Source organism: Phoca vitulina, unplaced genomic scaffold (assembly GCF_004348235.1).
Source record: "Phoca vitulina isolate PV1807 unplaced genomic scaffold, GSC_HSeal_1.0 scaffold11, whole genome shotgun sequence".
Classification (NCBI taxonomy): domain Eukaryota; kingdom Metazoa; phylum Chordata; class Mammalia; order Carnivora; family Phocidae; genus Phoca; species Phoca vitulina.
Genome location: NW_022589714.1, coordinates 18,318,979 through 18,346,910, shown reverse-complemented (window position 1 = coordinate 18,346,910; position 27,932 = coordinate 18,318,979). Strand labels below are relative to the sequence as shown.

Here is a 27,932-nt window from a genome sequence, read left to right as displayed (position 1 = left end):
AGAACAGCATGATTATATAACTTAGAGCCTTTGTATTTTTATAATTTATGTCCTTTGCATATATTAAGTAGTTAAAAGGTATTTCATTGGCTCTCCATAATTCTTTACTTTGTAAAAGTATTTGAAAATTCAATGAATTGACTAAGCAATAATATACCAAGTGCATTATAACTGGAAAATATAAATATATGCATTAACCACCACATATTTTTGCCACACACATTTTTCATCTTCACAGAGCTTGGCCCTGAGTTTGAAATATGCTTATTCTAAGTTTGAATAGTCTTCCAGGTTTATCAAAGGATTCATTCTTACTCATAATCATATAATTGTATTTGAGGGTAAATTGTTCTTATGATCATAGTTGGTTGGTTGGTGGTTGTTTTGACACAGTTTTTAAAAGCATATCAATGATCATGGTTTAAAATCTATAAGATCTCACTTCTCATTTACAGGGAAACTATCATATGTTATTTACCTCCAAATTCAGATTTGCAGGAATGGAATGGGGTTCTGAGGGAAAGGGAAAGTGATTATCTGAAACAATATAATTGACTTTTCGAGAATGAATCTCATTAAAGTATATACCCCTATGAATTCTTGTTACAAACAACAACAACAAAAAACGTTAAGTTAAGCAGAAAAACAATTTAATGGAAGAATATTAGGTAGCTCACAGAATTGTTGGAAATGCTGGAGAATGAACTTTGGAAAACAGAAGCCAAGGGAAGCTAAATGACCAAAATCGTAGCCCAGTTGTGACCTCAAGAAGAATTGGAAGTTTGTGTATGTGTCTGCTGGCAGTGGTGCCTCTGAAAACTGGATTCCAAACACTCCAGATAGAGTCTGATGGGAATGTCCAACTGACCAAGATCAGTCCTGTGCCAGCACTCAGGCTGTCAGCCATCAAAGATGGCAAGTATGTCTGACCTTCTCCGCTTCCACAGTAGCAGATGGGACCATTTCTCTCACCAGATCCACCAAACATATAAAATGGGTTTGATGACTGAATACCAAATACAGAAACATCAGAGATCTACTGTGGTCCCATCTCTTTCCAACATCCACCTATACCACTTGACCCATATTTACATATTTACATAATACTAACATAATACTATTATCCCTCACCCACTTTCAAGTCCAGAATCTCCATGTGATGTCCATTCCTCCTCTAATTCTGTAATGATCTTGTCTCAGTAGTATGTAACCCATAGACAAAATTGCCACCTAACCACAACCATGCCTATATACAATAATAGTATAAGATAGGAAAGAAAAGGGAAATTATTAAATATATAAGCATATGTATGTACCAATGAGGAAGAAAATATAACTAGAGCAGGGCTTTGCCAACTTCCTTGCTGAGAATTACCTGAATTACCTGTTAAAAATACAAATTCCAGAGCCCTATTACAGATGAACTGAAACAATATCCAGGATAGGGTATGGGGAGCAGCACGCTTTCTCCCAAAGGTCTCTGATTTAAATTTTTAAAAAATTATGCTAAATACAGTCCTCAATTCTGCCACTGGCCATGAGGCTAGATGGTTATGACTTCTCACCACTGCCACTTATTCCCTGTTTCCTTTGTGTTCAACCAGTATCTCAGTGGATGAGATTTCTTTACCTAGTGCGTGATCCCAAGGATCTGAGGCTTGAGTGGTCTTGCCTATATATGGTTGCAGATGTTTGCTCAATTTTTATAATTCAACATGCTTTTGTGAGGAGGTATTCCAAGAGATAAGATTTCCCAAGCTCTAATCAGACTCCTCTCCCTACTCCCTTTTCTTCCTTGGTCATTAGGGCCATCACCCCAACTAGTGCCATAACCATTTGTTCTAACTCCTTACCTAGAGGAATGAGCTAAAATGACCAGGTTACAATCCCAACCTCCAATGCAGAGAAAACATTGTATCCCCTTATACCCCCACTCTGGGTACAAAAATTGGTACACCAACAATCTGGAATCATGGAGATGGATGGCAAGAGCAGTGAAGGGTCTAAGATTTTATCCTACTTGTAAGCTTGCTTGCTACAGTTAAATGGATGCTGACAGGAAACTCCCAGGTACAAAAGACTATTACAGCAAAATAGCCAGAGCATCAGCATATTTGCACTCGTTCCTGGGGCCCCAATTTCCACAGTGATGCATAGTGCCAGATGACACCTGGACACACAATGGGTTGCATCACAGGAGAAAAGTCCAGGGCTAATGGCCAAGCATTTTTTGAGCAAGCAGCAAACAAGCCAGTCTCTTTTCCCCAAGGGGAACAGCAGTTAAATGGTAGTAATGCTGTATTTAAATGCCTATATGACTAGCTACAGAAATTGCTGAGTTTCAGGAGATGGATAAGCCTTGCCATTGGTATACTCAGCAATAATATGCAGGGATGCCTGGGACCCATGGCAGATTGTCTCTCCCCAAAATGGAAAGCAAAATATACGGACAGTGTATCATGTTACACAATATTAGTACTTCTACTACTCTTTGGATCCTGTTATTCTGTCTATAGAAGCAATATCACTGAAAATACTGTTAAGTCATTGGGAGCATATGCCAAGTCCTTTAGGACAGCATCCCAAAGTGTATTTTCTCACCTTGTTCCAAAAGTAAATGTTCAGTAGGGCTGTCCATTATTCTATAAGACCAGTTGCTTCTGGACTGATGGGATATATGATAAGGCTTGTTAATCCCACAAGCATCAGTACTCTACATTTTTCACAGGAAAGTGAGTTCTTTGGTAAGAAGCAATGTTGTATGGGATGCTATATAAAGTGTATGTAGTATAAGGTATTCAGTAAGTCCACAGAAAGAAGGTATAAAAGAAGCATAAGTCAGGGAAACCAATCCAACAAGTTGCTACTTCCTTCATTCTAGTAGGATTCCATTGTAATCAAACCTGCCACCCAGGCTATGTAGTCCTATATCAGGGGGACAGGTTGTTCACTGCAAGGAGTGATGCTAGCCAATCACTCTTGGCAGGGAAAAAGACTATGTTAAAAATCTGTGCATCTCTATGCCACCATGGCTACCTGATAGTGGGTCCAGCTGTGGTGGGGGAATGAGGCTGACTGATGTCTATGGAGTGGGTCACTATGGTAGGCAGCCTCTAAAATGATCTTCAGTGATCCCCATGTGCTGGTATTCACCCCTTGTGTAATCCCCTCCCTTTTGAGAGGGTGCTGGATATACTGACTCACTTCTAATAGAATACATCAAAAGAAAGAATACATCACTTCTAATGATAGAATACATCAAAACTTGAAATAAGATTACAAAAATACTGTGGCTTCCACTTTAGCAGTCTCATTCTCTCATTCATTCTGTGGAAAACCAGCTGTCATATTTGAGATGACCTTTGAAGAAGCCCACACAGCAAGAACTGAAAGAGGCCTCCAGTCCAAAAGCCCACACAAAGCATTAAAACCTGCCAATAATGGGACTAGTAAGCTTGGAAGCAGATCCTCCCCTAGTTGTGCCTCCATATGGGACTGGAACCTCAGCTAAGAGCTTGACAGCAACCTCCCTTAAGACCTAGAGCCACAGGCACACTGGCTCCTGCATTTCTGACCCACAAAAACTGAGAATAAGTGTTTATTGTTTTAAGGCAAAATTTTGGTTTAATATGTTACGGAGCAATAGATAATAACACAGTAATCTTATTCTGATTAAGAGCCCTTCTGAAATGGGAGCTGGGTTTTTTTTGGGGGGGGGGAGCAATGAGATCCAAATATTCTTATGTTTTCGGGCAATTTTGAGAGGTCCTATTCCAAAGAACTATCCAAAACCTTTACAGTCCCAGTCCCTGACCAAGACTTGACTAAACCAGTGCCCATGAAATTATGTAGATCTTTATCTCACATCACATCTCCTTCCCTGCAAAGTGTACAGGATAAAGTTCTAGCCTCTGAGAGGATCTCTCTCTGCTGTTCCTTGAGGGCCTCTGTTAAATGGGGCTTTAAATGCCAAGGCAGTCCATTGATAGCTGAGTTAGTATATTGAGCAAAGCCATCCATAATCGGCTTTGAATTTTTTTCCTCAGTCAACTGGTCACAAGGAACTCATCATTAAACTGTAGATATGAACTAAGGGTCAAAAGTATTTGTGGGAGCTAACTGCTAATGAAAACTGCTTGGGTTTTGTTTCTGGCCCTGTTTTGTATATAATACTTTTAGTAAAAGGACTCCTTATCTAGGGAGGATCAGATAACTCCCAGTTCATGATGAGAAACTCAGATTGCATAGCCACCTAATGTCACCTTGTCAGACATTACCAGCGCCCAACAGCCAAGAACTTTTCTGAAAAATAAAAAAATAAAAATCTAGGGACCTGCACTGTGATTGTAAGGATTTCCACAAGTTACATAAAGCCTCCTGATCTGCCACATATGCTCCAAACGTCATTGGAACTGTTGGAATTTATGGGCCAACTGGCAGAGCTCCTTCCACTGCAACCTGGACCAGATGGCAAGCCTGTCTTGCTCTGCTCTTCACTCAAAACTGTCATCTTTCAGGTCATCTCGTCAGTGAGTCAGAACTGACGAATTAGGAGTTCACTGAACAACCAGGTATTTAAAAAATAAAAGAGAAGTGAAAAAGGAAAGACTATTATTACACGGGCTTGAGTAAAAGGTGCTTCACCTTTGTGTGCTATAAAAGAGATCTTTCAAGAGACCTCTGCCTCAGATTAAGAGGCATACACGGAATTATTCCCTCATCCAACCTCAGCCGTGATTTGGGATTTTAATCAACACGCGGGTCAGGGTAGTTTGAGTCTTGCTTCGCGAGAAAGCTGACGCCCTCCACGCGCCTTCCCCAACAGACAGCCTGGGAAGGGAGAACGGATTCCGAGGAAGAGCTCCGGAAGCCCCGCCCCGCCCCGCCCCGCCCGGCCACGCGCAGGCCCCGCCCCTCCACACGCAGGCCCCACCTCACGAGAGCTCCGCCCTCCCTGTGGGGTGGGCCCCGGTCGGTGCCGCTGACTATCCCCTTCTCCCTGCTGGGCCCACGAGGACGCTGTGGGATTTGGCACCATGTCTGTGTCGAGGCTGGCTCGGTTGCTTGGCTGCGTCCCGGCCACCGCGTGGAGAGCGGCAAGTAAGGCGCCCGGCCCCGGGGCCGAGGTCGTGGGCGGGGTCGCGAAGGCCCGGCGCCGCGAGAAAGTCCTCCCTCGGGGGAAGCCGCGTGTGTCCCGGGCGTCTGAAGGCGCCGGGTGCTGCAGAGCTTCTCTTTTTCGGCTCGGCCACCCACGTCTTGGTCCTGGGCAGGTCCCTTCACCATCCCGGGTCTCGGGGGTGGGACTAGGGCTAGAAGATCACCCAAGCCCTTCCAGCCCGGGCACCTGCTTCCTTCCGGTCACTGGTTAGGAAGGGCAGCGAACATTCGGGGTTGTTTACTTGGGAGCTCTCAGGGCGCACTACTCTCTGGTGCTCGTGGAAAAAATTCTGTGAATGCCTCGTATATCAAAAAGGATTTGTGGCAGTGTACAGTATTAAAAAATTGGAGAAGTGCAGAGGTGCGTCAAAGTAGCAAATTAGTATAATAAAAATTAGATGAAGTCAAGAATTGTTAATACAAAGAAAGTATGCATGCTTTCAGTAAAAACCAGCGTTTTTTAACCCATTTTTGTTGGCAGATTTTCTCAGTATTTTAGACTTACCCATAGAGTATGCAAAGCATAGTTTTAATTGAGGACATCCTGGAGAAATTGTGTAAGTTGAAAACAGAATTACTGCCCTTCATAGTAATGGGCCCCAGATTTCTATGCAGTTTGTTTTCTGTAACCATTTCTCCCCAAACATATTACTTGTTAATTGTAAACATTTTAAATGGTCCAGGAGTGAATAATTAAGTGAAAGTCTCACTTTATCCCAACTCCAGAGTAATAACTGTAAATTTTGTTGAGTGTTCATTCACCATCCCTTTCTCACTTGTGTTAACAACTTAAGAATGAAGTATTTGATACCAAAAATGTATAATACACGTGTAAGTTATGAAGCAAATCTTCCATTTATGAACTCATTTTCCAATTTAAGAAATAGAATACTTCTGTTACCAAGCAGTTACCGGGTGCTTCTTCCTGATGCGGTTGTAACTTTACATGGTTTGGTCTTCATAGAAATAGCTTCTTACCATTTGTATTTATTTTACTGGCCTTTTTCAACTGGCACTGTATTTTGAGGTTCATCTATATTGATGTGTGAGGTTGTAGTTAATCATTCAGTTGTGAGAATATATCGTACAGTTTTTCCATTCTTCCCAGTGGACATTTGGGTAATTCTGGAAACACCAGGATTGGCTGCTACACGTTCTTGTTATGGGTGCTGTAATGCAAGGAGTGGAATTCCTGGAACATACGGTGTAGGCCTTTCCAATTTTATAATACGATGCCAAGCTGTTATAAAGGCATTTCCATTCCTCCCGGCAATTACATTCCTACCAGCAGAAACATCAGTTCTTGTTGCTTCACATACTTGTCAACATTGCTAATCATCAGAAAATTTAATTTTTGTCTGAATAAGGTGTTGAAATGGTATGTCATTATGATTTTGCTTCTGGATTTTATATCCACTGTCCTAGCTAAATTACTTTCCTCTGTTAACTTCTCTAATTAGAGAAGTTAAACCTCTTTTCAAATATTTATTAGCTTTTTTTGGTGAAATCTCTTCATTTTATTAATGGATTGTTTGTCTTTCTTATTTATATTCTTTACATATATTTCAATACTAAACCTTTTTTAGTTATGTAAGTGGCAAATAGCCCAGTTTGGGGGCTGTTTTTGTCACTCCATGGTGGTTTTTTTTTTTTTAATCCTATATAACAGCCCAGAATAGAATAACGGATCTGCATATACAATCACACAACTTTGAAAGAAAGGTGTCCTTTTTTTTTTTTTTTTTTTTTTAAATTTATTTATTTGACAGAGAGAGAGCAAGAGAGGGAACACAAGCCGGGGGAGTGGGAGAGGGAGAAGCAGGCTTCCCGCGGAGCAGGGAGCCCGATGTGGGCCTCGATCCCAGGACCCCGGGATCATGACCTGAGCCGAAGGCAGACGTTTAACGACTGAGCCACCCAGGCGCCCAAGGTGTCCTTTTTTTTAAAGGTGTCTTTTGATGAACACCTAATCATAATTGTCGTCATGTCTTGATCCTTTTGTTTATTGTCAGTGCTTTGTGATCTTGTCTAAGGAAGCCTTTCCTACCCTATTCTCCTATACTTTCTTCTCAAAGGTCTATAGTTTTGCTTTTTATATTTAAGCCTTTATTCTACCAGGATTGATTTTTGTGTATGATGTGAGGCAGGAAACCAATTTCATTTATTTTCCACATCAGTAATCTCTTGTCCCAGGTCCATATATTGGGCCTTTCCTTCACTGATACAATGCCAGCTTGTCTTCAGTCAGGTTCACATAAGCATATAGGCATGGGTTTATTTCTTGGCTCCCTTTTCAGTTCCATTGATCTATTTGTCTATTCCTGTGCTGATACCACCTGTCTTAATAACCATACCTTTGTAATCTTTTTTTTTTTTTTTTAAGATTTTATTTGTCAGAGAGAGAGCAAGCATAAGCAGGGAGAGCTGCACACAGAGGGAGAAGCAGGTTCCCCCCTGAGCTCCCCGATGAGCAAGGAGCCTGATACGGACTCGATCCCAGGGTCCTGGGATTGTGACGGGAGCCGAAGGCAGACGCTTAACCGACTGAGCCACCCAGGCATCCCACCTTTGTAATAAATCTTGGTATCTAATAGGTTAAATCGTCCCATTTTGTTTTTCAGAAGTGCCTTGGCTGTTCTTAGGTATCTGCTTTCCATATCAAATTCTTAAAAAAAAAAAGTTCCTGTTGGGATTTGATTAACACTGCTCGATATTTTTTTAAATTGTCATTTGGTGATTGCTGCTTATGTATAGAAACATAGTTTACTTATTTATTGCTTTTGTATCCTATAACCTAGCTAAATTAGTTTATTAGTTTAAATAATTTATTATAGCTAGGTGGGGAGGGTATTTTGCTAGGTAGACGGTCATGTTAACGGCAAGTAATGAAAATCTAGTTTCTCACTTTCTAATATTTATATCTTTTTCTTTTCTCTTGTTTTTCTGTCTTGCTTAGATTTCCAGTAACATGTTGTCTAGAAGTGATGATACCTTGTTTGTAATTTTAAAGGGAATGCATTCGTATTTCAAGTGTCACATTAGCTGTGGATGTGCTTTATCAAGTTAACAAAGTCCTATGCTATGTCTAGAAGGGTTTTTATTGTTGTTTATGTATTTGTCTGGTTTTTAAGACTGGATCTTGAAATTTACTGACTTCATTTTTCTTCATCTTCTCGGAGTGATTATATCATTTTTCTCCTTTAAATCTGGTGAGTTGATGAATTGTAGATTTTTCTAATGCTAAATCACTCTAGCATTCCTAGAAAATACTCAAATTGATCATGATGACTATATTTTTAATACAGTGTTGGATTTGGTATGCTAATATTTTGTGTAGAAATTGGCCTGTAGGGGCGCCTGGGTGGCTCGGTTGGTTAAGCATCTATCTTCGGCTCAGGTCATGATCTCAGGGTCCTGGGATCTAGCCCCTAATCAGACTCCCTGCTCTGCGGGGAGCCTGCTTCTCCCTCTCCCACTCCCCTGCAGGAAGCCTGCTTCTCCCTCTCCCACTCCCCCTGCTTGTGTTCCCTCTCTCTCTGTGTCTCTGTCAAATAAATAAATAAAATCTTTAAAAAACAAAAAAGAAATTGGCCTATAATTTTCCTCTTTTGCAGTTTCCTTTTCTGGTTGAAGCTTAAGTTATTCTAGCCTCATACAGTGAATTTAAGAATCTTACCACCCTTTTCTCTTCTTTGTTATATTTTGTTTAAAGAAATTATTCATTCTTTGAGTATTTGGTATAACTCAAGTATAAAACTACTCTTTGAGGGAAGATTTTAAATTACTGGTTTAATTTCTTTAGTGGTTATTGCATTGTTCATCAGGTTTTCTCTTAGTCAGCTTTGATAAGTTAAATTTTTCTAGAAAATTGTTAATATTATATGCTTTTGATATATAGGCATAAAGTTCCCTTTTTTAAAAAATGTCTGCTCTCATTTATAATTATGTAGTCTCTTCTCTTCGTATTATTTATTTTGCCTTCTCTTGTTTTTTCCTTATTAGCCTGATCAAAGACTTCACTTTTAAAGGAACCAACTCTTGCTTTTGTTGATTATCTCACTTGTATGTCTTTTATTTATGTTATCGTTTTCTTCTCTAACTGTGGTTATTTTCTTTCCATTTTCTGTGTGTCTCTCTCTTTAAAATAAAACTAAAAACATGGAAATGTGCATCTCACATACCATAGACTGGGTGGCTTAAACGCCAAACATTTATTTCTCACAGTTCTGGAGGCTGGGAAGTCTGAGATCAGGGGGCCAGGACATCTGGTCTCTGGTGAGAGCCTGCTTCCTGGTTTGCAGATGGCTGCCCTCTAACTGTCTCCTCAGGTGGCAGAGAGCAGAAAGCCACAGCAGGCTTTCCTATCTCTTCTTAAAAGGGCACTAATCCTGTTCATGAGGGCTCCACCCTCATCACCTAATTACTTCAAAGAAGCCACACCTCCTAATATCACCACATGACGAGTTAGAATTTCAACATATCAATGGGGGTGATGAAGGACTCAAATCTTCAGGTCCTAACACTGGTCTTTTTTTTTTTTTTTTTTTAAAGAAACATGGTAATTAATGGAGCTTCTTACATGAACAACATGTGGCTGGATTTTGTGTTTTTTTTGTTTTTTTTTTTTAAATTTAAATATTTATTTATTTGACAGAGTGAGACACAGCAAGAGAGGGAACACAAGCAGGGGGAGTGGGAGAGGGAGAAGCAGACTCCCCGCCAAGCAGGGAGCCCGATGCGGGGCTCGATGTGGGGCTCGATCCCAGGACCCTGGGACCATGACCTGAGCCGACGGCAGACGCTTAACGACTGAGCCACCCAGGCGCCCCTGGATTTTGTTTGTTTTATTTTGTTTTTTGGAGTCTGACAGTCTATACCCATTTAACTGGAGAGTTCAGTCCATTTACAATCATAATTATTGATATAATTGGCTTTATTTCTACCATCTTTTTACACCTTCTGTTTGTCATACGTGGTTTGAATTAAATATTTTCTTCTTCCATTTTTTTTTTCCTCTGCTGATTTGGAAGAATATAAATTACCTTTTATTGGTTACCCTTGAAATCTAAATGCATACTTAAGGAAATCTAAAGTTAACACCTTCTCCTAAACAGTGCAAAATGTAAAAATGCTTTGAATTCACTCATCCTCTACCTCTGTTGTTCAGCCTTTTAGGTGTGTATATGTGTGTATTCTCGTGTATATGTTGGGATGGGATTGTGGTTTTGATAATCCCACATCACAGTTATTATTACGGTTTTATACAGTCAATGAATAAAACTTCATTTTCTCTCTGTTCTTATCTCACACTACTTTTGGGATCATTTTCTTAAAGTAAATTGCTTAGAAGTTTCTTTCATGACTGTCTTTTGTGATAAAGTTTCTTAGTGTTCTTTTTGATGTAGGTCTTATTTTTAATCTGAAAATCTGGTTTCTTTCACTTTTTGTTTTTGAAAGGTGGTTTTAGTGGGTGTATCATTTTCTCATAGCTCTATCTTCTGGCTTCTATTACGGCTATGGTGAAGTTATGTTACTTAGTTATTACTAAAGTTGTTATTACTAATGTTCCTTCATTAGTAATCTGTCTTTTATCTGGCTTCTTCTTGGATCTTCCTTTGATCTGGCTTTCTTGTTGGGGGTTGTTCATTTTACCTTGTGTTCAGATGTACTTTTTTTGCCCTTAATTTGGCATTTCTTTGTTCTTCCTATATCTGCAGATTCCTGTCTGTTGTACTTCTCATGGTCTTTCCACTATCTCCTTGTGGAATTATGATTAAACAAACATTTGTTAGACCTTCTCATTTTATCCTCCATATGTTTGAACTTCTCTTTGGTTATTTTCATCTTTGTCTCTGCTTTTTCCTGCATAATTTCTTCAGAACTTAATTCTTGATCACATTCTCTTCTCATCTGATCTGTTCTGCTATTTAGCCCTTTTATTGAGCTTTAAATTTACATTGTTCCACTTCTAAATTTCTTTGTGTTTTAAGTTGGCCTTTCATAGTCTTACTCGTTTCTCCTTTTTGGCTTTTTTTCCCTTGAACACATTAAATAGTTATATTCTGATTTCAGTGATTTCAGTATGTCAAATCTTTATGGTCTGGCCGTGTTTGTTGATTTCACTGACTCTTGCTTGTGATGGCTTGTTTCCTCAAATGTTTTACTGGGATTCTCTCTTGAGACTTACATGAGACATGAGTTGAGAAGGTATTTCTCCACAGAGGATTTGCTTCTGCTCTTCCCCTATGTCTGGAGCACTTCACCTTGACTTGGGTCCACGTTATATAAGATGCTCCCCTTGGGCGTTTTTGGACCATAGAGATAGTATGTAATCAGGCATAAACATGGGTGTGGTCAGCCAGTAGTTTCAAAATCTCTGTAAGGGCTTCTTTTTTTTTTCATCTCCACTTAGAACCAAGGTTGAGATGGATACTTTTCCTTCCTTAACTGTTCTCTTCATTAACTGGAAGTTTGCTTCTAGCTCCTTGCTCTTTTGACCAGCAGTATGAACACCACCTGGCAATTGTTAAAATGCAGAATCTCAGGTCTCACTCAGACCTACTCAGAGTCTGCATGTTAACAAGATCCTCCAGGTGTTTTATATGCACATTAAAATCTTCAGGCTCAATTTCTCTTCTGAATGCTGAGCCTCCCAGAGTCCTGGCCTCTTATAGGCTTTTTGTCTTGCTCAGGCTCAGAAGACTCCTCTCTGCTGTTCTGGATGCTCTGTACCCCTGCTCTAGGTGAGAAAGACAGGATATGTAGTGGTTTAAGTGTTTGGTGACCTCACTGAACAGCTTTGTTAGTTTATCATTTTATACTTTCTTAAAGGCTCTTTGTCTGATTAAGAGATTTTTGTATATTTTTTCAACCTTTTTAGATGTTTTATAGCTATAGGTTTTTAGGCATCTCTAATTTATCAAATTGCCAGAAACAGAAGTTCTGAAAAGTTGTTTGTTGTTTTGATTTAACGGTCATTCAGTCTTTTTTCCTTTGCTTTTATTATTCTTTCAGAAGGTCATCTTCTTGCTTGTAATGTACTTATAAACAGAGTTCTAAATAGGCTTTGGATAAGGCCAAACCACCCCTTGAAGAAGAAGACATGGGCTTTATGGTGGTGATTTCCTTGTTTCTCAAAGGATGATTTTTGCTTTAAGTTTGTCAGGTATTGCTTATGCAGTTGAGGTAGTCAGAAGCTTGCTGAAGGCCAAAATGTAATACGAACATTAATACGCAGCTTACTTTTGAGCACTGTGAGGGTTAGGGGCTGACCCCCTGCACCATAAAAAAATCCACGTATGACTTTTGACTTCTCCAGAACTTAACTCCCGATAGCCTACTATTGAATAGAAACCTTGTGATAACATAAACAGATGATTAACACATATTTTGAATATTATATGTATTATATGTTGTATTCTTATAGTAAGGTAAGATAGAGAAAATAAATGTTATTAAGAAAATCATAAGGAAGAGAAAATACATTTACAGTACTGTACTGTAAAAAATCCATGTATAAGTGGGTCTGTGCAGTTCAGACCTGTGTTGTTCAAGGGTCAGCTATAATTACTGTTGCTTAGTACCTACTAGTTGATAGGCAGAATCCACAGGAGTGGCTCTGGGGCTCCCCTTCACCCCTTTGCTAATCCTTATGATCCGACAGACCCTTTTTACCCGCCTTCAGGCTACCTGTATGTGCCTCCCTGCCACCACCCTGCCAGGTGGCTGTGCACGGACTTGTTTCCAAAGCTATAAAGCGTGTGGGTGCCAAAGGGCACGGTGTTCCCTGTCTTATCTTGTACGGTACAGAAATGAGAGGAATTCTCCTCCTCCCCATTCTGTCACACTGTTACCTGCCTACAAAAATAGTTCTGTTTAGACCTCCATGGTCTCAGAGTCCTTTGAGAATACTGGTCTTTTAACTTTTCCTTGTAACCTTTTTTTCTACGATAAAGTTCCTTCAGAAGTACTCAAGGCCAGACCTACGGACTAGTTTCTCACTGCTCCTTTGCTGCTCCTCTCTCTTTCCCACAGTACACTCATATTCATATTCTTTTCCAAAAACCCTTTTGCACAATGATTTCTGTGTCCTACCGTTAAGCTGAAGTTATTATTCCATTCAGAGTGTGCACATAGAGACATACACGTTACTTCATTTCTCTGAGCTAGCCTGCAAGGTAAGTAGAAGTACCCCCATTCTGGGGGGGGATACAGACTCAGTGAGATACAGTAACCTTCTTAGGGTCAGTCACATTGCTAAATGTGGCATTGGAACCCATGTGTGATTCTAGTGCCCTTAGTTTGCAAGTTGTTTTTTTTTTTACTTGTCCCTTGTATTACTGAAGGAAAGGGCCAAGCTGCTGTAACAGTTCTGCCGATGAGACGGGGAGGACAACTCTGCTTTGACAGAGTTCTTTTCCATCCAAATCCGTGTTCTTTTCATCCTGTTGCTCCACCATGTGTAGGGCAGTGCTGCTGATCAGCCCTATGTACAAGAGTTGAGTTTTTACTAGTTATTTACAACCTGTGTCTCTTCTGAATGGTTGGACATAGGTTCTGAATGGGCACTGTCTATATCATACAAGTCATTAAATATTTTAAGTGTCACCTTGCCCTGGGTTTTGTGCACATCTGCGTGGTTAAAGCTGGGTCACTGCCATGTCTGTATTATAACCCAAGGAAATGGGAAAAGAAATCCAGGGCAATCAGCTTGTTGCAAAAGTGAGGCAACTTAAAATTTGCACACATCACTTCCAGTCACAACCCATTGGTCACCACTTGGACACGTGGCTGCTTGGTTGCAGGGGAGGCTGGGAAATGTCATCTCTAAGCAAGTGGCCTGGTGCTTAGCTTAATAGCAAATGAGGTGGGAGTGGGAATCCTAGAACCAAATGGAAGAAGGGCAAAGTGGCTACTTGAGACAGTTCCACCACACCTACCTAATGTCACTTTTTCAGAAAATCATTTTGTTCAAATTGAACAGACTTACTGTGAATTAAAGACCGTTAGACCTGCCCCATCGGATTATTGTGAGGTTTAATGAGGTGTCATGTTTTCAGCCCCTAGTACAGAGCCTGGCACATAGCAGACATGTAACACATATATATGCATCATTTAAGAGGCAAAATTTTTAGCTTCAGATTTTGTCTGCATTATAATTGGTAGTCGAGACTATTTTGTGCCATTTTTATGATTTTGTGTAAATGCTTAGGAATTTCTACAGATTTGGAACATACCAAGGTTAATTTTTACACTGAATATCATTTCAAGCTTTGAGTTAAGAGATTTTTTTTTTTGATTTGCAAAACAACCAAACCTAAAACTGAAAGTGCTAATTTATTGTATTGAGTCGAGTCTGAGTGCATAGTAGCAGGTGGCTACTAGTATCTGTTAAATACGTGGCTGATTTTTAGGCTTCAAAGTGAGTTATTTGATGTACAATAAGACAGACTTGCTTAGTAACCAGATGCAGAATCTAGGCATTAGCCGGAATAGATGAAAAATCTGTCTACATTTAGAATCTAATTTGTAACTATTAAAATTCTTTCTGTATATCCATATTAATTATTATTGAATTATCATGACTTAGAAACAACCTTTCATGCTTTATAAATTTGTGATTTGTTGATGGATAGATAGTTGGGCATTAATGAACAGAAGTTTCTATTGTGGAGGTTGGCTAAACTTCCTAAATTGGGATATATTGATGTCACATTCTAAAGAATCCTATACTTCAGATAAGAAGTGACTAATTAACAAAAATCACGTGATTTGGACTGGAAATATCTTTCAATTGAGCATGGTTTATGTTCACCAAAATTTTCAATATATTTTTTAAACAGAATAAACCAAGATCAGATTGTTATATGAAATATATTAATATAATCAGAAACTCATATTTCTATATTTTCCATTTCTTAAATAAAAATAAATGCTGCCTTATAAGATATTATTGCAGGTTTTTCTCTTTAGCCTTTTAGTATATGTTTAAATATTATTTTGAGGACATAAGAAAAAATACAATATGTCCTTAGATATTGAAGTGGGAGTTTGAAGGCAAAACGGTCTGTACTGTAAATCAATAAGTAAGTAAAAATTTTAAATAAGTAACTGCTTTTATTTTAATGTGTATAGAAATTTTTATCACAAATATGAAGTATTTTATATAAGTGAGCATGTAGATGGGAGAAAACTATATTAATTCTGTAGATCATTGTCATAGCTTTATTAAAACATTCAGTTATGTATTTATTTTTTTAATCCTCGTGTTTTATGGGCTCTTGGATCTGTGGGAGAATGGTAGTTTGTATTCTAATTGGTCATTCAAACAAGAATTTTGTTACTCCCTGAGCTATATGCAGTAGATATGCAAATGAACAGCCTGATGTACTATTTCGAAATTGTTAATACAGTTTGTATATAATGTTAATTTTATGTAATCTTACAAACAAGTCTTACATAAATTCCAAGTTGGCTGTGGAGGGTGTGTATGTATAAAAACATATATATATATGTACAAATAGTTATGTGCGTATATATTTGTGTATGTATGGGTGTGTGTATATATATAATTTTTAAGTAATTTCTGTACCCAACATGGGGCTCGAACTCACAACCCCGAGATCAATAGTCGCAACTGACTGAGCCAGCCAGGCACCCCTATATATAATTTTTTAAAGCAGATGGTAGGGTGATGTAGTGTTAGCTAGAATATGAATAAAATACATGTAATAAAAGAAAATTCTAATTATATGTAATGCTACCAAGAGCTTGCAGATAATACTATGATGATAATATTAGATAAAATTTATTACAGTAGTAAAAGCTTTACATGAATTGTCTTGTTTAATTTATTTAGTAACTCATGAGATAGGTACTGTTACCTTCAATTTAGAAGGGAGGAAACAGAGTTAGAAAGGGTAAGTCACTTGACAAAGGTCAAACAACTGTTAGTTTCCTACTACTGCTGTAACCAGTTGTCACAAACTTAGTGGGGAGAAGTCTGAAATGGATGAGAAGTCTCTGGACTGAAATCAAAGTATTAGGGCTGTGTTCTTCTGGATGCTCTAGGGGGAGAATCTCTTTCTTCCCTTTTCCAACTTCTAGAGGCTGCTGAAATTCCTTTCCTCCATCTTCAAAGCCAGCAGCATCCATTAAGACTGTCTGATGCTGTCATCCCTCTGGTTCTCTCTTCCAATTGTCTCTTCCCCTTTTAAGGATTCTTGTGATTACAGTGGATCCACACAGATAGCCCAAGGTAATTGTTCTAGTCTAAGGTCATCTGATTAGCAACCTCAATTCAAACTGCTGCCTAAATTCTCCTTTACCATGGAGCCTGACCTCTTCACAGGTTCTGGGTATGAGGTTCCGATCATCTTTGGAAGCCATTATTCCGCTTACCACAGTAGTATAACTGGAACTGGTCCCCAACTCTGTCTGCCTCTAAAGCCATTCCTTTTAGGAAATTCAAAACCCAATTCTGAAGTCATTTTTTTCAGGGTGGTTTTGCACTTATTGAACATGATCTTAACAAGGGTTGGATAACTTTCATAGCAGTTTAGGAAATTTAGCTTTCTCTATGTAAACTATGGAGAAAGTGATCTCATTTATATGTTGTAAATACCCGATACATTTTTTAAATGTTTAATTGGCAGGAAAAGAGAATCGTGATTTGGGATTCAAATATAAGAATACTAAATAACAATCTCTTGTAATTTAAATAATAAATATTGTCCTTAAAACTTTGTACTACTTAGTAACACTTAATCATCTCATTTCTGGTATTTGGGGCATTGCTTCACACAGGAATCAGTATTTTATGTATAAGTTTTTACAATTTTGATAATGGTTAACTAATTTATTTTAAAGCTCTTCTTTTTAAACTGATAATATTGGTTGCCTCTGAGGAAGGGAAGTGCCTTTCTGGAAGATAGAGGGAAGAATTTTCACTGTATGTCCTTTTGTACTTTTTGTACTTTGATAAATGTGAATGTATAAACTAAAAACAAGTAAAACTGTTAACTTTTTAAAGTAGGATAAAAGAACAGCTCCTAATTTTTCCCTGTCTCCACTCTCCAGGATCACCCCTTTTATGTCGTTCTGTGAGGAAAATGAGTTCTCAAGGAGAAAAGTCCAAACCCATCAAACAATCTCTTAAGAAGCCAAAGTTACCAGAAGGTCGTTTTGATGCACCCGAAGATTCTACTTTAGAGAAAGAACCACTGACAAGTGAGTGTGGGCATACCTCACAGATGTTACAGGTTTGGTTCCAGACCGCTGCAATAAAACAAATACGGCGGTAAAGTAAGTCAAGTAACTGTTTTTGGCTTCCTAGTATGTATAAAAGTTATGTTTACACTATACTGCAGACTGTAAAGTGTGCAATAGCCCTGTGTCTAAAAAAATAATGTATACATACCTTAATTTAAAATACTTTATTGCTAAAAAATACTAACCATCATCTGAGATTTCAGTGAGTCATAATGTTTTTCTGATGGAGGGACTTGCCTCAGTGTTAATGGCTGCTGACTGATCAGGGTGGTGCTTGCTATAACAATTTCTCAAAATAGGACAACAATGAAGTTCGCCACGTTGATTTATTCCTTTCATGACAGACTTCTCTGTAGCATGAGATGCTGTTTGGTAGCATTTTACCCACAGTAGAACTTCTTTCAAAATTGGGGTCAATCCTCTCAAACCTTGCCACTTCTTTGTCAACTAAGTTTGTGTAACAGTCTATACCTTTTGTTGTCATTTGAACAGTCTTCACAGTATCTTCAACAGGAGTAGATTCCATCTCACAAAACCACTCTTTGCTCATCCATAAGAAGCAAGTGCTCATCTGTTGAAGTTCTACCAAGAGATTGCAGTAATTCAGTCACATCTTCAGGCTCCACTTCTAGTTCTAGTTCTCTTGCTATGTCCACATCTGCAGTTAACTTCCTCCACTGAAGTCATGAACTCCTCAAAGTCATCCCTGAGGGTTAGAATCAACTTCTTCCAAATTCCTTTTAATGTTGATATTCTGACCTCTTCCCATGAATCACACATGTTCTTCATGGCATCAAAATGGTGAATCCTTTCCAGAAGGTTTTCAACTTACTTTGTCTAAATCATCAGAGGAATCATTACCTATGGCAGCTACAGCCTTACAAAATGTATTTCTTAAATAATAAGACTTGAAATTCGAATGACTCCTTGATCCACGGGCTGCAGAATGGATGTTGTGTTAGCAGGCATGAAAACATTAACCTCATTGAACATTTCCATCAGAGCTCTTGGGGGACCAGGTGCATTGTCAATGAGCAGTCATATTTTGAAAGGAATCTTTTTTTCTGAGCAGTAGGTCTCATCAGTGGGCTTAAAATACTCAGTAAACCATGCTGTGAACAGATGTGCTGTCATCCAGGCTTTGTTGTTCCATTTATGGAGCATAGGCAGGGTAGATTTAGGATAATTCTTTTTTTTTTTTTTTTTAAAGATTTTATTTATTTGACAGAGAGAGAGACAGCGAGAGAGGGAACACAAGCAGGGGGAGTGGGAGAGGGAGAAGCAGGCTTCCCACCGAGGAGGGAGCCCAATGCGGTGCTCGATCCCAGGACCCTGGGATCATGACCTGAGCCGAAGGCAGACACTCAACCACTGAGCCACCCAGGCGCCCTAGGATAATTCTTAAGTGTTCTAGGATTTAGGGAATGGTAAATGAACACTGGCTTCAACTTAAAGTCACCAGCTGCATTAGCCCCTAATAGGAGAGTGAGCCTGTTCTTTGAAGCACTGTAGCCAGGCATTGACTTCTACTCCCAGCTATGAAAGTCCTTTTTCCAATAGAAGGCTGTTCCATCCACATCGAAAAACCTGTTGTTCAATGTAGTCACCTTCATTACTTATCTCAGCTAGATCTGGATAACTTGCTGCAGCTTCTGCATGAGCACCTGCTGCTTCACCTTGTGCTCTTTGACATTATGGAGATGTCTTCTTTCTCCATATCAGCAATAAGGCTGTTTGCTTTCTTATCGTTTGTGTGTTCACTGAAGTAGCACTTTTCATTTCCTTCAAGAACTTTTCCTTTGCCTGCACAATTTGGCTAACTGGTTGTTGCAAGAGGCCTAGCTTTGGCCTATCTTGGCTTTCAGCGTGCCTTCCACATTAAGCTTAATCATGTCTAGCTTTTAGATTTAAAGTGAGAGACATGTGACTCTTCCTTTCACTTGAACACTTAGAGGCCATTGTAGGGATATTAATTGGCCTAATTTCAGTATTGTTTTGTCCCAGGGAGTAGAGAGGTTCAAAGAGGGGGAAAGACAAGGGAACGACTGTTTAGTGGAGCAGTCTGAGCACGTGCAACATTTATCAGTTAACTGTTTTATATGTTTGTTTCCTGATGCTCCAAAACAATTACAGTAGTAATATCAAAGATCACTGATCACAGAGCACCATAATAAATGTAATAATAATGAAAAAGTTTGAAATATTGTGAGAATTACCAAAATATGACACAGAAACACAAAGTGAGCAAATGCTATTTGGAAAAATGGCACCAATAGACTTGCTCATAATAGGGATGCCACAATTTGTAAAAAAAAAAAAAATGCAGTATCTGTGAAGCATAAAATAAAGCTTCTCTTAATTTTTGAAGTGTCAAAGAAAGTGTTTTAGTTATTGAGAAAAAAGAATGAAAGAAACATGTTATTGTTTATAATTCTTTATCAACAATAATAAAGCATATTTCACAATGAATAAACTACCACACTGACCATCACTTTGGGTAGGTTTAGAAAAAATAATTTCCAAACCCCTCACAGTGATTGACTGTGTTTGTTTTATTTACTATACCCCATTATTCACATGACAAAGTATATGAATTGAGATCTGTTTTGATGCAAATAACTTGAAAACCACTTGAGCAGACTTAAACAAAAGGTAGTTCAGGTTGTTACTGGGCTACAAGGTACACGGGTGGGGTACCCCAGGGCAATGATGCTTCTGGGCCTTGGAAAAAAATGGACCTTGGGAGTAAACACTGTATGGAAACCAGGATATTCTTCCTCCTCCTCTTGTCCCTGGTCTTCTCTTCCTTGTTTTCTGTCATCAGACTCCCTTCTAAGTCCGCTGGGTGGAAGGAACTGCTCCTTGCTGCTACTCAGGTCAATAGAGCAACTAGACTGAAAATACAATTGTTTAGTTCTAATTCCAAATTTTTTTTTTTTTAAGATTTATTATTTATATGAGAGAGTGAGAGCACACTGGGTGGGGGTGAGAGAGAGGAAGTGAATCTTGAACAAATTCCCTGCTGAGTGTGGAGCCTGAGGCGGGGCTAGATCCCAGGACCCTGAGATCACAACCTGAGCCAAAACCAAGAGTTGGTCACTCAACCAACTGAGCCACCCAGACGCCCCTAATTCCAAATTTCTTAAGAAGAGAGCTCATTGGCCAAGCTTAGAGCAGGTATCTATAGCTAAATCAATCTGAGTGGCCAGTGGGGTGGGTCACAGGTGAAGGTGGTTATTCTCACCATAGCCATGTGGTTGGAGAAAGAGAAGGGGAAGTTTGGAGAAGGAGGTTTTTTGAGGGTGGTGGGATAATAGACTAAACATTGTTTTGTATTTAGTACATACAAAATTTGGTTCATGTCTTAAAGCTCTGTTTTTTAAAGTGCTACTTTTTTTCATTCTATACTCTTGTACCTTTGAATTGTGGAACATGTGCAAGTATTAGCTATTCAAAAAATATGATTTTAGATGGCGTAAATGTAAACATACCAGTCTGAAACTTTGGCCTGCCTCCCCTGCTTGTCTCCTGAGAGTTAACCCATCTATGTAGTGAAGCATCCGAGGCAAGAAGATATCAACAGAGGATACAGGGACCTGTATCTGGAGCTCTTTAGAATATAAAAGCTTTTCTTTTTGTTCATTCAGTTAAATATTTCAGTTTATAGCACTTTATTAAGCCCAGTCTAATAACCAGATCAATCAGTCAGCCAAAATGATGGAGACTTTTAAAAAGCATAATCTAAAGGTAAAATTCTTCTTTCATAGTTTTAGCCAAGCACAAAAATCTAAGAGGAAATTTTTCATTAAAACATCATACACAAAAGTAGCAATCGCAGAAGTAAACCCTCACATATATGCTCCATTGGCTTTTGAGAAGGTTGCCAAGATCATTCAGTGGGGGAAAAGACAGTCTTTTCTATACGTGGTGCTGGGAAAACTGGATATCCACATGCAAAGAATGAAATTGGACCCTTACACCATATATAAAAATTAACTCTAAATATGTCAAAAATCTAAAATTAAGAGATAAAACTATAAAATTCTTAGATGAAAACACTGGGAAAAATCTTCATGATTGATTTTGACAGCCGTTTTATGGTTATGACACCGAAAGCATAGACAGCAAACACAAAAGTATATAAATTGGACATTATCAAAATTAATAAATTTTGGACATCAAAGGACATTATCAAGAAAGTGAAAAGAAAACCTACGGAATGGTGGAAAATATTTGTAGATCATATATCTGACACAGAATATCAAGAGTATGTAGAAAACTGCTACAACTCCACAAAAACAACTCAATTCAAAAATGGACAAATGACTTGAATATACATTTCTCCAAAGATACACAAATGACTAACAAGCACTTGAGAAGGTGCTTAACATCACATTCCTTACAAATCAAAACCACAGTGAGACACCACTTCACACCAACTAGGATGGCTACAATTTAAGAAAAACTGGAAAATGGGGCGCCTGGGTGGCTCAGTCGTTAAGCGTCTGCCTTCAGCTCAGGTCATGATCCCAGGGTCCTGGGATCCAGCCCCACATTGGGCTCCATGCTCCGCAGGAAGCCTGCTTCTCCCTCTCCCACTCCCCCTGCTTGTGTTCCCTCTCTCGCTGTGTCTGTCTCTGTCAAATAAATAAATAAAATCTTAAAAAAAAAAAAAAAAAAGAAAAAGAAAAACTGGAAAATAAGTGGTGGCAACAATGTGGAGAAATTGGGACCATCCTGTGTTTCTGGTGGGAATGTAAAATGATGCAACTACTCTGGAAAACAGTTTGGCAGTTTCTCAGAAAAGTCAGATATAGAACCCAGCAATTCTACTCCTAGGTATATATCCAAAAAAATTGAAAGCAGGGACTTGAGCAGATACCTGTATACCTGTGTTCATAGCAGCTTTATTCACAGTAGCCAAAAGAAACAGCTCAGATGTCCATCAATAGATAAATGGATAAACAAAATGTGGTGTGTGGAATACTACTCAGTCATAAAAAGGAATGGCATTTTGGTTGTGCTACAATGTAGATGGACCTTGAAAACATTATGCTTAGTGAAATAAGCTAGACACAGAGGGACAAATATGATTCCACTTAAATTATGTACCTAGAGTAGGCAAATTCATAGAGACAAGGTAGAATAGAGGTTATCAAAGTCTTGAGGGAGGGGGGGAAAGGAAAGTTTTTGTTTAATGGGTACAGAGTTTGTATTGAGGATGATGAAAAACTTTGGGGTATAGATAGTGTAATGGTTACAGACCAATGAGAATGTAGTTAATGCCACTGAATTGTATACTTACAAATGGTTAAAATGATAAACATTACATATATTTAATAAAAGAAAAAAGAAAAAAGTACATTTCAAAAGGTAATCATCTGTTTGACACAATGCTAGGTATTCATCATAACTTTTGAATCACTGAAATTTATATTGAACATACCATCTCTTAGAAACTGGTCTAGTAAACATCACCAAACCCAGCAAATGCTTTTCAATCCTCATTTTATAGGAACTGTCTGTAAGCTTCGGTGTTGTTAACCATTGCTTCTGGAAGTCTCCTGTCTTGGTTTTGGTTATGCTTTGTCCAGTTCCTCCTCCTATTCCTTGAACCATTTATTCCTGAACTGTTTTTTTAAGCTCTTCTACCTCTGCCCAAAAGCAGAGGTTCAGAAATCTGGGGATAGTTCTTCACTCCTGCTTCTTCCTGTGTCCTGGCTCCTAGTCTTGTTGATGCCACCTCCTTAACATTTGTCAACTCATCTCCTCTTATCCATCCTACCAATAAAGCCCAAATTCAAGCATCTATGGTTCTGTTGGTCTGTCTTCCTTGTTTCCTTCCTTCTAGGCTTGTCTCCCTGCCTCTGGTACATATGTCATTCTACGAAAAGTGTATAGGTTGTCCGTTTGCAGAGAGTAGACTTCATTATTAAGATAATAAAGAAAGGGCGCCTGGGTGGCTCAGTTGGTTAAGCGACTGCCTTCGGCTCAGGTCATGATCCTGGAGTCCCTGGATCAAGTCCCGCATCGGGCTCGCTGCTCAGCAGGGAGTCTACTTCTCCCTCTGACCCTAACCCCTCTCATGTGCTCTCTCTCATTCTCTCTCTCTCAAATAAATAAATAAAATCTTAAAAAAAAAAAAAGATAATAAAGGAAGATCGTTTGCAGCTGAGCACTCTGTTTGATGCAAGGATGAATAAGGAAAATGAGATACAAAAATAACTGAAGGGGCATCTGGGTGGCTCAGTCAGTTAAGCGTCTGCCTTTGGCTCAGGTCATGATCCCAGGGTCCTGGGATCAAGCCCCGCGTCGGGATCCCTGCTCAGCGGGGAGTCTGCTTCTCCCTCTCCCTCTGCCCTGCCACTCCCCCTGCTTGTGAGCACTCTCTTTCTCTCTGTCAAATAAATAAATAAAATTTAAAAAACAAAACAAAACTGTGAATAGGATGTTGTCTGATAACTGGCATAAGAGATACGCAAAAAAAGTTCAGAAGAAAAATAGAGAAAAGAGATAACATTTGAGCTGGGGTTTAAAGACACAGTAAAATCATAAGTAGTTAAGGAATGGTGGGGAGAGGGGCGCCTGGGTGGCTCAGTCGTTAAGCGTCTGCCTTTGGCTCAGGTCATGATCCTGACCTGCGTCAGGCTCACTGCTCTGCAGGAGGCCTGCTTCTCCCTCTCCTGCTCCCCCTGCTTGTGTTCCCTCTCTAGCTGTCTCTGTCAAATAAATAAATAAATCTTTAAAAAAAAAAAAAAGGCATGGTGGGAAGATGTTTCAAAAAAGAGAAAGGTGTGGTCAGAGAGAAAGAGGCTAGGGAACATGATACCTGTGAGACATGGCCAGTGGGCCTGTTTGGCTGCAGCATAGAGTGTACATAGTGGATTAATAGAATCTAAAGCCAGAGAGGTAGATATGGCTCAAATCTGGGAGGGCCTGAAGGATCAGATTATAGCATATGGGCTTTCTGCAGTAGACAGTGAGGAAAGCTCTGAGTGCTTTTTTTTTTTTTTTTTTAAAGATTTTATTTATTTATTTGACAGAGAGAGAGAGATAGAGAGGGAACACAAGCAGGGGGAGTGGGAGAGGGAGAAGCAGGCTTCCCGCAGAGCAGGGAGCCCGATGCGGGGCTCGATCCCAGAACCCTGGGATCATGACCTGAGCTGAAGGCAGACGCTTAACAACTGAGCCACCCAGGCGCCCCTCTGAATGCTTTTGAATGGAGATTATTTTAATCAGCTTTACTATAGTATAATCTGCATATAATAAAATTCACCCATTTTAAGTAAACAGTTCGATGAATTTTAACAATGTTTATAGTCATGTAACCAACACAAAGTATACAACAGTTCCATCCCACAAGGAGCCCCTAGTGCCTCTATAATTAGTCTCATTTCCCCAACCCCTAGCAACGATGAATCTGTTCTCTGTCACTATAATTTTGCCTTTCCTAGGATTTTATATAAATGAAATCATACAGTACATAGTCTTTTGTGTCTGGTGTCTGGCTTCTTTCACTTAATGTAATGTGGAGGAGGGATTCTGTTTTAGAAAGATTAATTCATCCTTCTGTGCAGATTAGGCTGAAATCATGAGAGTCAGAAAACAGAAGAGTTAGAAAACTCTTACATTATTAGTCTAGAATGTGACTCAGCATAACTCAGGGTGGCACTAGCAAGAGTAAAAAGTTTCAGAAAACTGCAGGTTATAATGAGGGTGAAAATTAGGTTAAAGAAACATGAGGGAAAAGCCTCCATAGAAGGTTGCAGTCAGAAAGAAGAAAGCTCAAGAGTGTGGGACTTAGAGAAGGAACATATTCAGGAGATAATGAAATCAAAGCAGATGGCACAAGTGGATGTGAAGACCACTAGGAAAGAGGACCAAGGTCCTCTGTGGCCTCGGTATGTGAGGTTACTAATATGGGTGTTCATAGGAAGGATAATGGGGAGAGGTGAAGCTGTGAACCAAGTACTGATTCTATCCAAGAAGATAGAAGAGTCTTTATTACCAGACTGGAGAAAAGCATTGGACAAGTGAATGGTGTGGAATTCAAAAGAGGTAAGGCTATAGAGATTTGGTGGGAGAATGAGAAGCTGGAAGTAGGAGTGAGGCACAGGGATGTCTTGACCCTTTCTTCCCTAGTGCTGTGGACTGAATTGTGTCTCCCTGAAATCCATATTTGAAGCCCTAACCCCCAAAGTGGTGGTATTTGGAGATGGGGCCTTTGAGAGATAATTAGGTTTAAATGAGGTCATGAGACTGGGGCCCCATGATGGAATTAGTGCCCTCATATTAAGTGACACTAGAGAGCTAGCTAATCTTTCTCTCCCTGCCTTGTGAGGACACAGTGAGAAGGGGCCATCTGCAAGCCAGGAAGAGAGTCTTCACCAGAACCCAGCCATGCTGGCACCCTGATCTCAGACTCGTAGCCTCTAGAAGTGTAAGAAAGTTAATTTCTATTGTTGAAGCCACTCAGTCTGTGGTAGTTTGTTATGGCGGCCCAAGTTGACTAAGACACTCAGTCCCAGAAATAGGGGAGACAGAAGAGCTTCCCTTAGAGGCTTTCAGAGGAAGTCCAAGGATGGAGTTCTTTAGAAAACAGAATGATAAGTGGGGAAGAGTTTATTCACAGTAGAGAAAGAATTTTAAAAATAGATAAATATTTGAAATTTTTCGAGGTAAATTCTGTTTTCTTTTTCCTAGGGAGGGACTACATGATTTTGGTGATGTCCATTTAGCTTTCTAAAGAGACACAGCTTAAGAATTGGGGTTCCTTCTAATAGCTGATTCCTCTCCTGCTCTTCCCATATACAGAGCAGTAGTTTATGGGCTAAGTATAAGACTGCAACCAGAATGTCTGAATTCAAACTCAGTTTTACCACAGTAGTAGCGGTGTAACCAGGAGTGCCTTTGTGCCTCATTTTCCTCATCTATAACATGGAGACAATAACTGTTCTTGTCCCATAGGATTATCATGAGGACAGAACGAGTTACTATGAATAAAGCACTCAAAAGTGGGCCTGACTCAAGATGGATGGTCTTATTATGAACACACAGTATTAATAGTAACATCTGTTGTGTCCATAAATGGCAGTATCAGCTAACCATTTACTGAAGCCAAAACCCTATGATGAAGGGCAAGAGTCCTCCTAGCTAAAATTAATTGATCATTCTTACGTACCCAGCACTGAGCTAGATCCTTTACATGCATTTCCTCGTTTAATTCTCAACAGACTAAATCAGGTACGATTGTTGTACCCATTTTACTGATAAGAAAACTGAGAAATGGAGCCAAAGTAATCTTGTTTCAAGACCTTTCAAACCTTATGGATTTGTACTCTGTATTCCCTGCATTCCTTTCCTTCTCTTACAATCCATCAGCATATATGCAGCTAACTCCCCACATTGGGGCCTGAGAACATTCCAAGAATTCTAAGTAATTAATGTAGGTAATAAAGTTCATTGAATATGACAATTGTATCCTGAAGTGATTTCTCAAACTTGGGAAAAAGAACCACATTTACAGTTCATTTAAAAGGCTGCGCAGTAATAACCTAGTCAGTGGTGTCTACTGTAACCCTGTCTTCAGAATTGGCCATAATGCCTCTCTGGTCTCTATTGACTACTGTTTCTGCATCTTCTGTCTTTCTTTAGAATTTCCAGATGATATTAATCCTGTTACCAAAGAAAAAGGTGGACCTAGAGGCCCAGAACCTACCCGATACGGAGATTGGGAACGAAAAGGACGCTGTATTGATTTTTAAGACACATATTATTAACTTCAGTACCTTTTTCTGAATATGTACATCTGAATTTATTTCCAGTTTTTTCTTTCTGTATATGCTTTAAGTCATTTAATTTCTGTAATGTGTTTAAAAACATAAATAATGCCTTGAAAGAAAATATGCTGCTATAAATTAAGGGGAAATAGTTGTACATTAGCACATTAATTTAATTTAAATATATTGGAGTATATAAATGGCGATTAGAGCTGCAAATTCATTTCATCACATTTCAGTTTATGTTAATCAGCTGCTTATAAAATGCAAATGTAAATAAAACAAGTTTTAATGATTTTTATTGCCGCATGCTAGGTAATAGTGACTTTTTTAATGTGAGTTAAGTAACACATTATAGTTTGATAAGGCCACAGTAACAACAGAAAATCTAACTCCAGAGCCAGTTTACTTGGGTTCAAATCCTGGCTCTGCTACTTATTAGCCATGTGATCTTGGGTAAGTTATTTAACTTCTCTACATCTCAGTTATCTTCATGCGTAAATTGGAGTTAATGCTAGTTCTACCCTATCAGGTAGTGAGAAGATATTTAAGTGAGTAAGTACATGTAAACTACTTGGAACAGTGCATAGCACATAGCTCTCAGTGTAAGTGTTAGCTATCCTTCGATCTTAAATGTATTTTTCCAAGGCTCTAGGCTTTCTGTGGAGAAATATTAAGAAACCAAGTTTGAAATACTTGAACTGAAATTGTTTTATATGAATATAA

General features: G+C 39.0%; 1 protein-coding gene across 1 annotated transcript; it reads left to right on the top strand.

The window, feature by feature from the left end:
- The first annotated feature begins 4,933 nt into the window (after positions 1–4,933).
- On the top strand, positions 4,934–27,501 carry SDHAF4 (succinate dehydrogenase complex assembly factor 4). The gene is made up of 3 exons (XM_032409526.1): positions 4,934–5,100; positions 17,236–17,385; positions 27,082–27,501. Exons 1-3 carry the CDS (start codon positions 5,037–5,039, stop codon positions 27,189–27,191), a joined length of 324 nt encoding a protein of 107 aa, XP_032265417.1. The 5' UTR covers positions 4,934–5,036; the 3' UTR covers positions 27,192–27,501.
- The last annotated feature ends 431 nt before the right edge of the window (positions 27,502–27,932 follow it).

What these genes read in the sequence shown, in the direction of transcription:
- SDHAF4 (XM_032409526.1), top strand. Translation starts at nt 5,037, where the DNA reads ATGTCTGTGTCGAGGCTGGCTCGGTTGCTTGGCTGCGTCCCGGCCACC. An exon ending in CACCGCGTGGAGAGCGGCAA is followed by an intron (nt 5,101 to 17,235) that starts GTAAGGCGCCCG and finishes TCCACTCTCCAG; the next exon opens with GATCACCCCTTTTATGTCGT. An exon ending in AGAGAAAGAACCACTGACAA is followed by an intron (nt 17,386 to 27,081) that starts GTGAGTGTGGGC and finishes GTCTTTCTTTAG; the next exon opens with AATTTCCAGATGATATTAAT.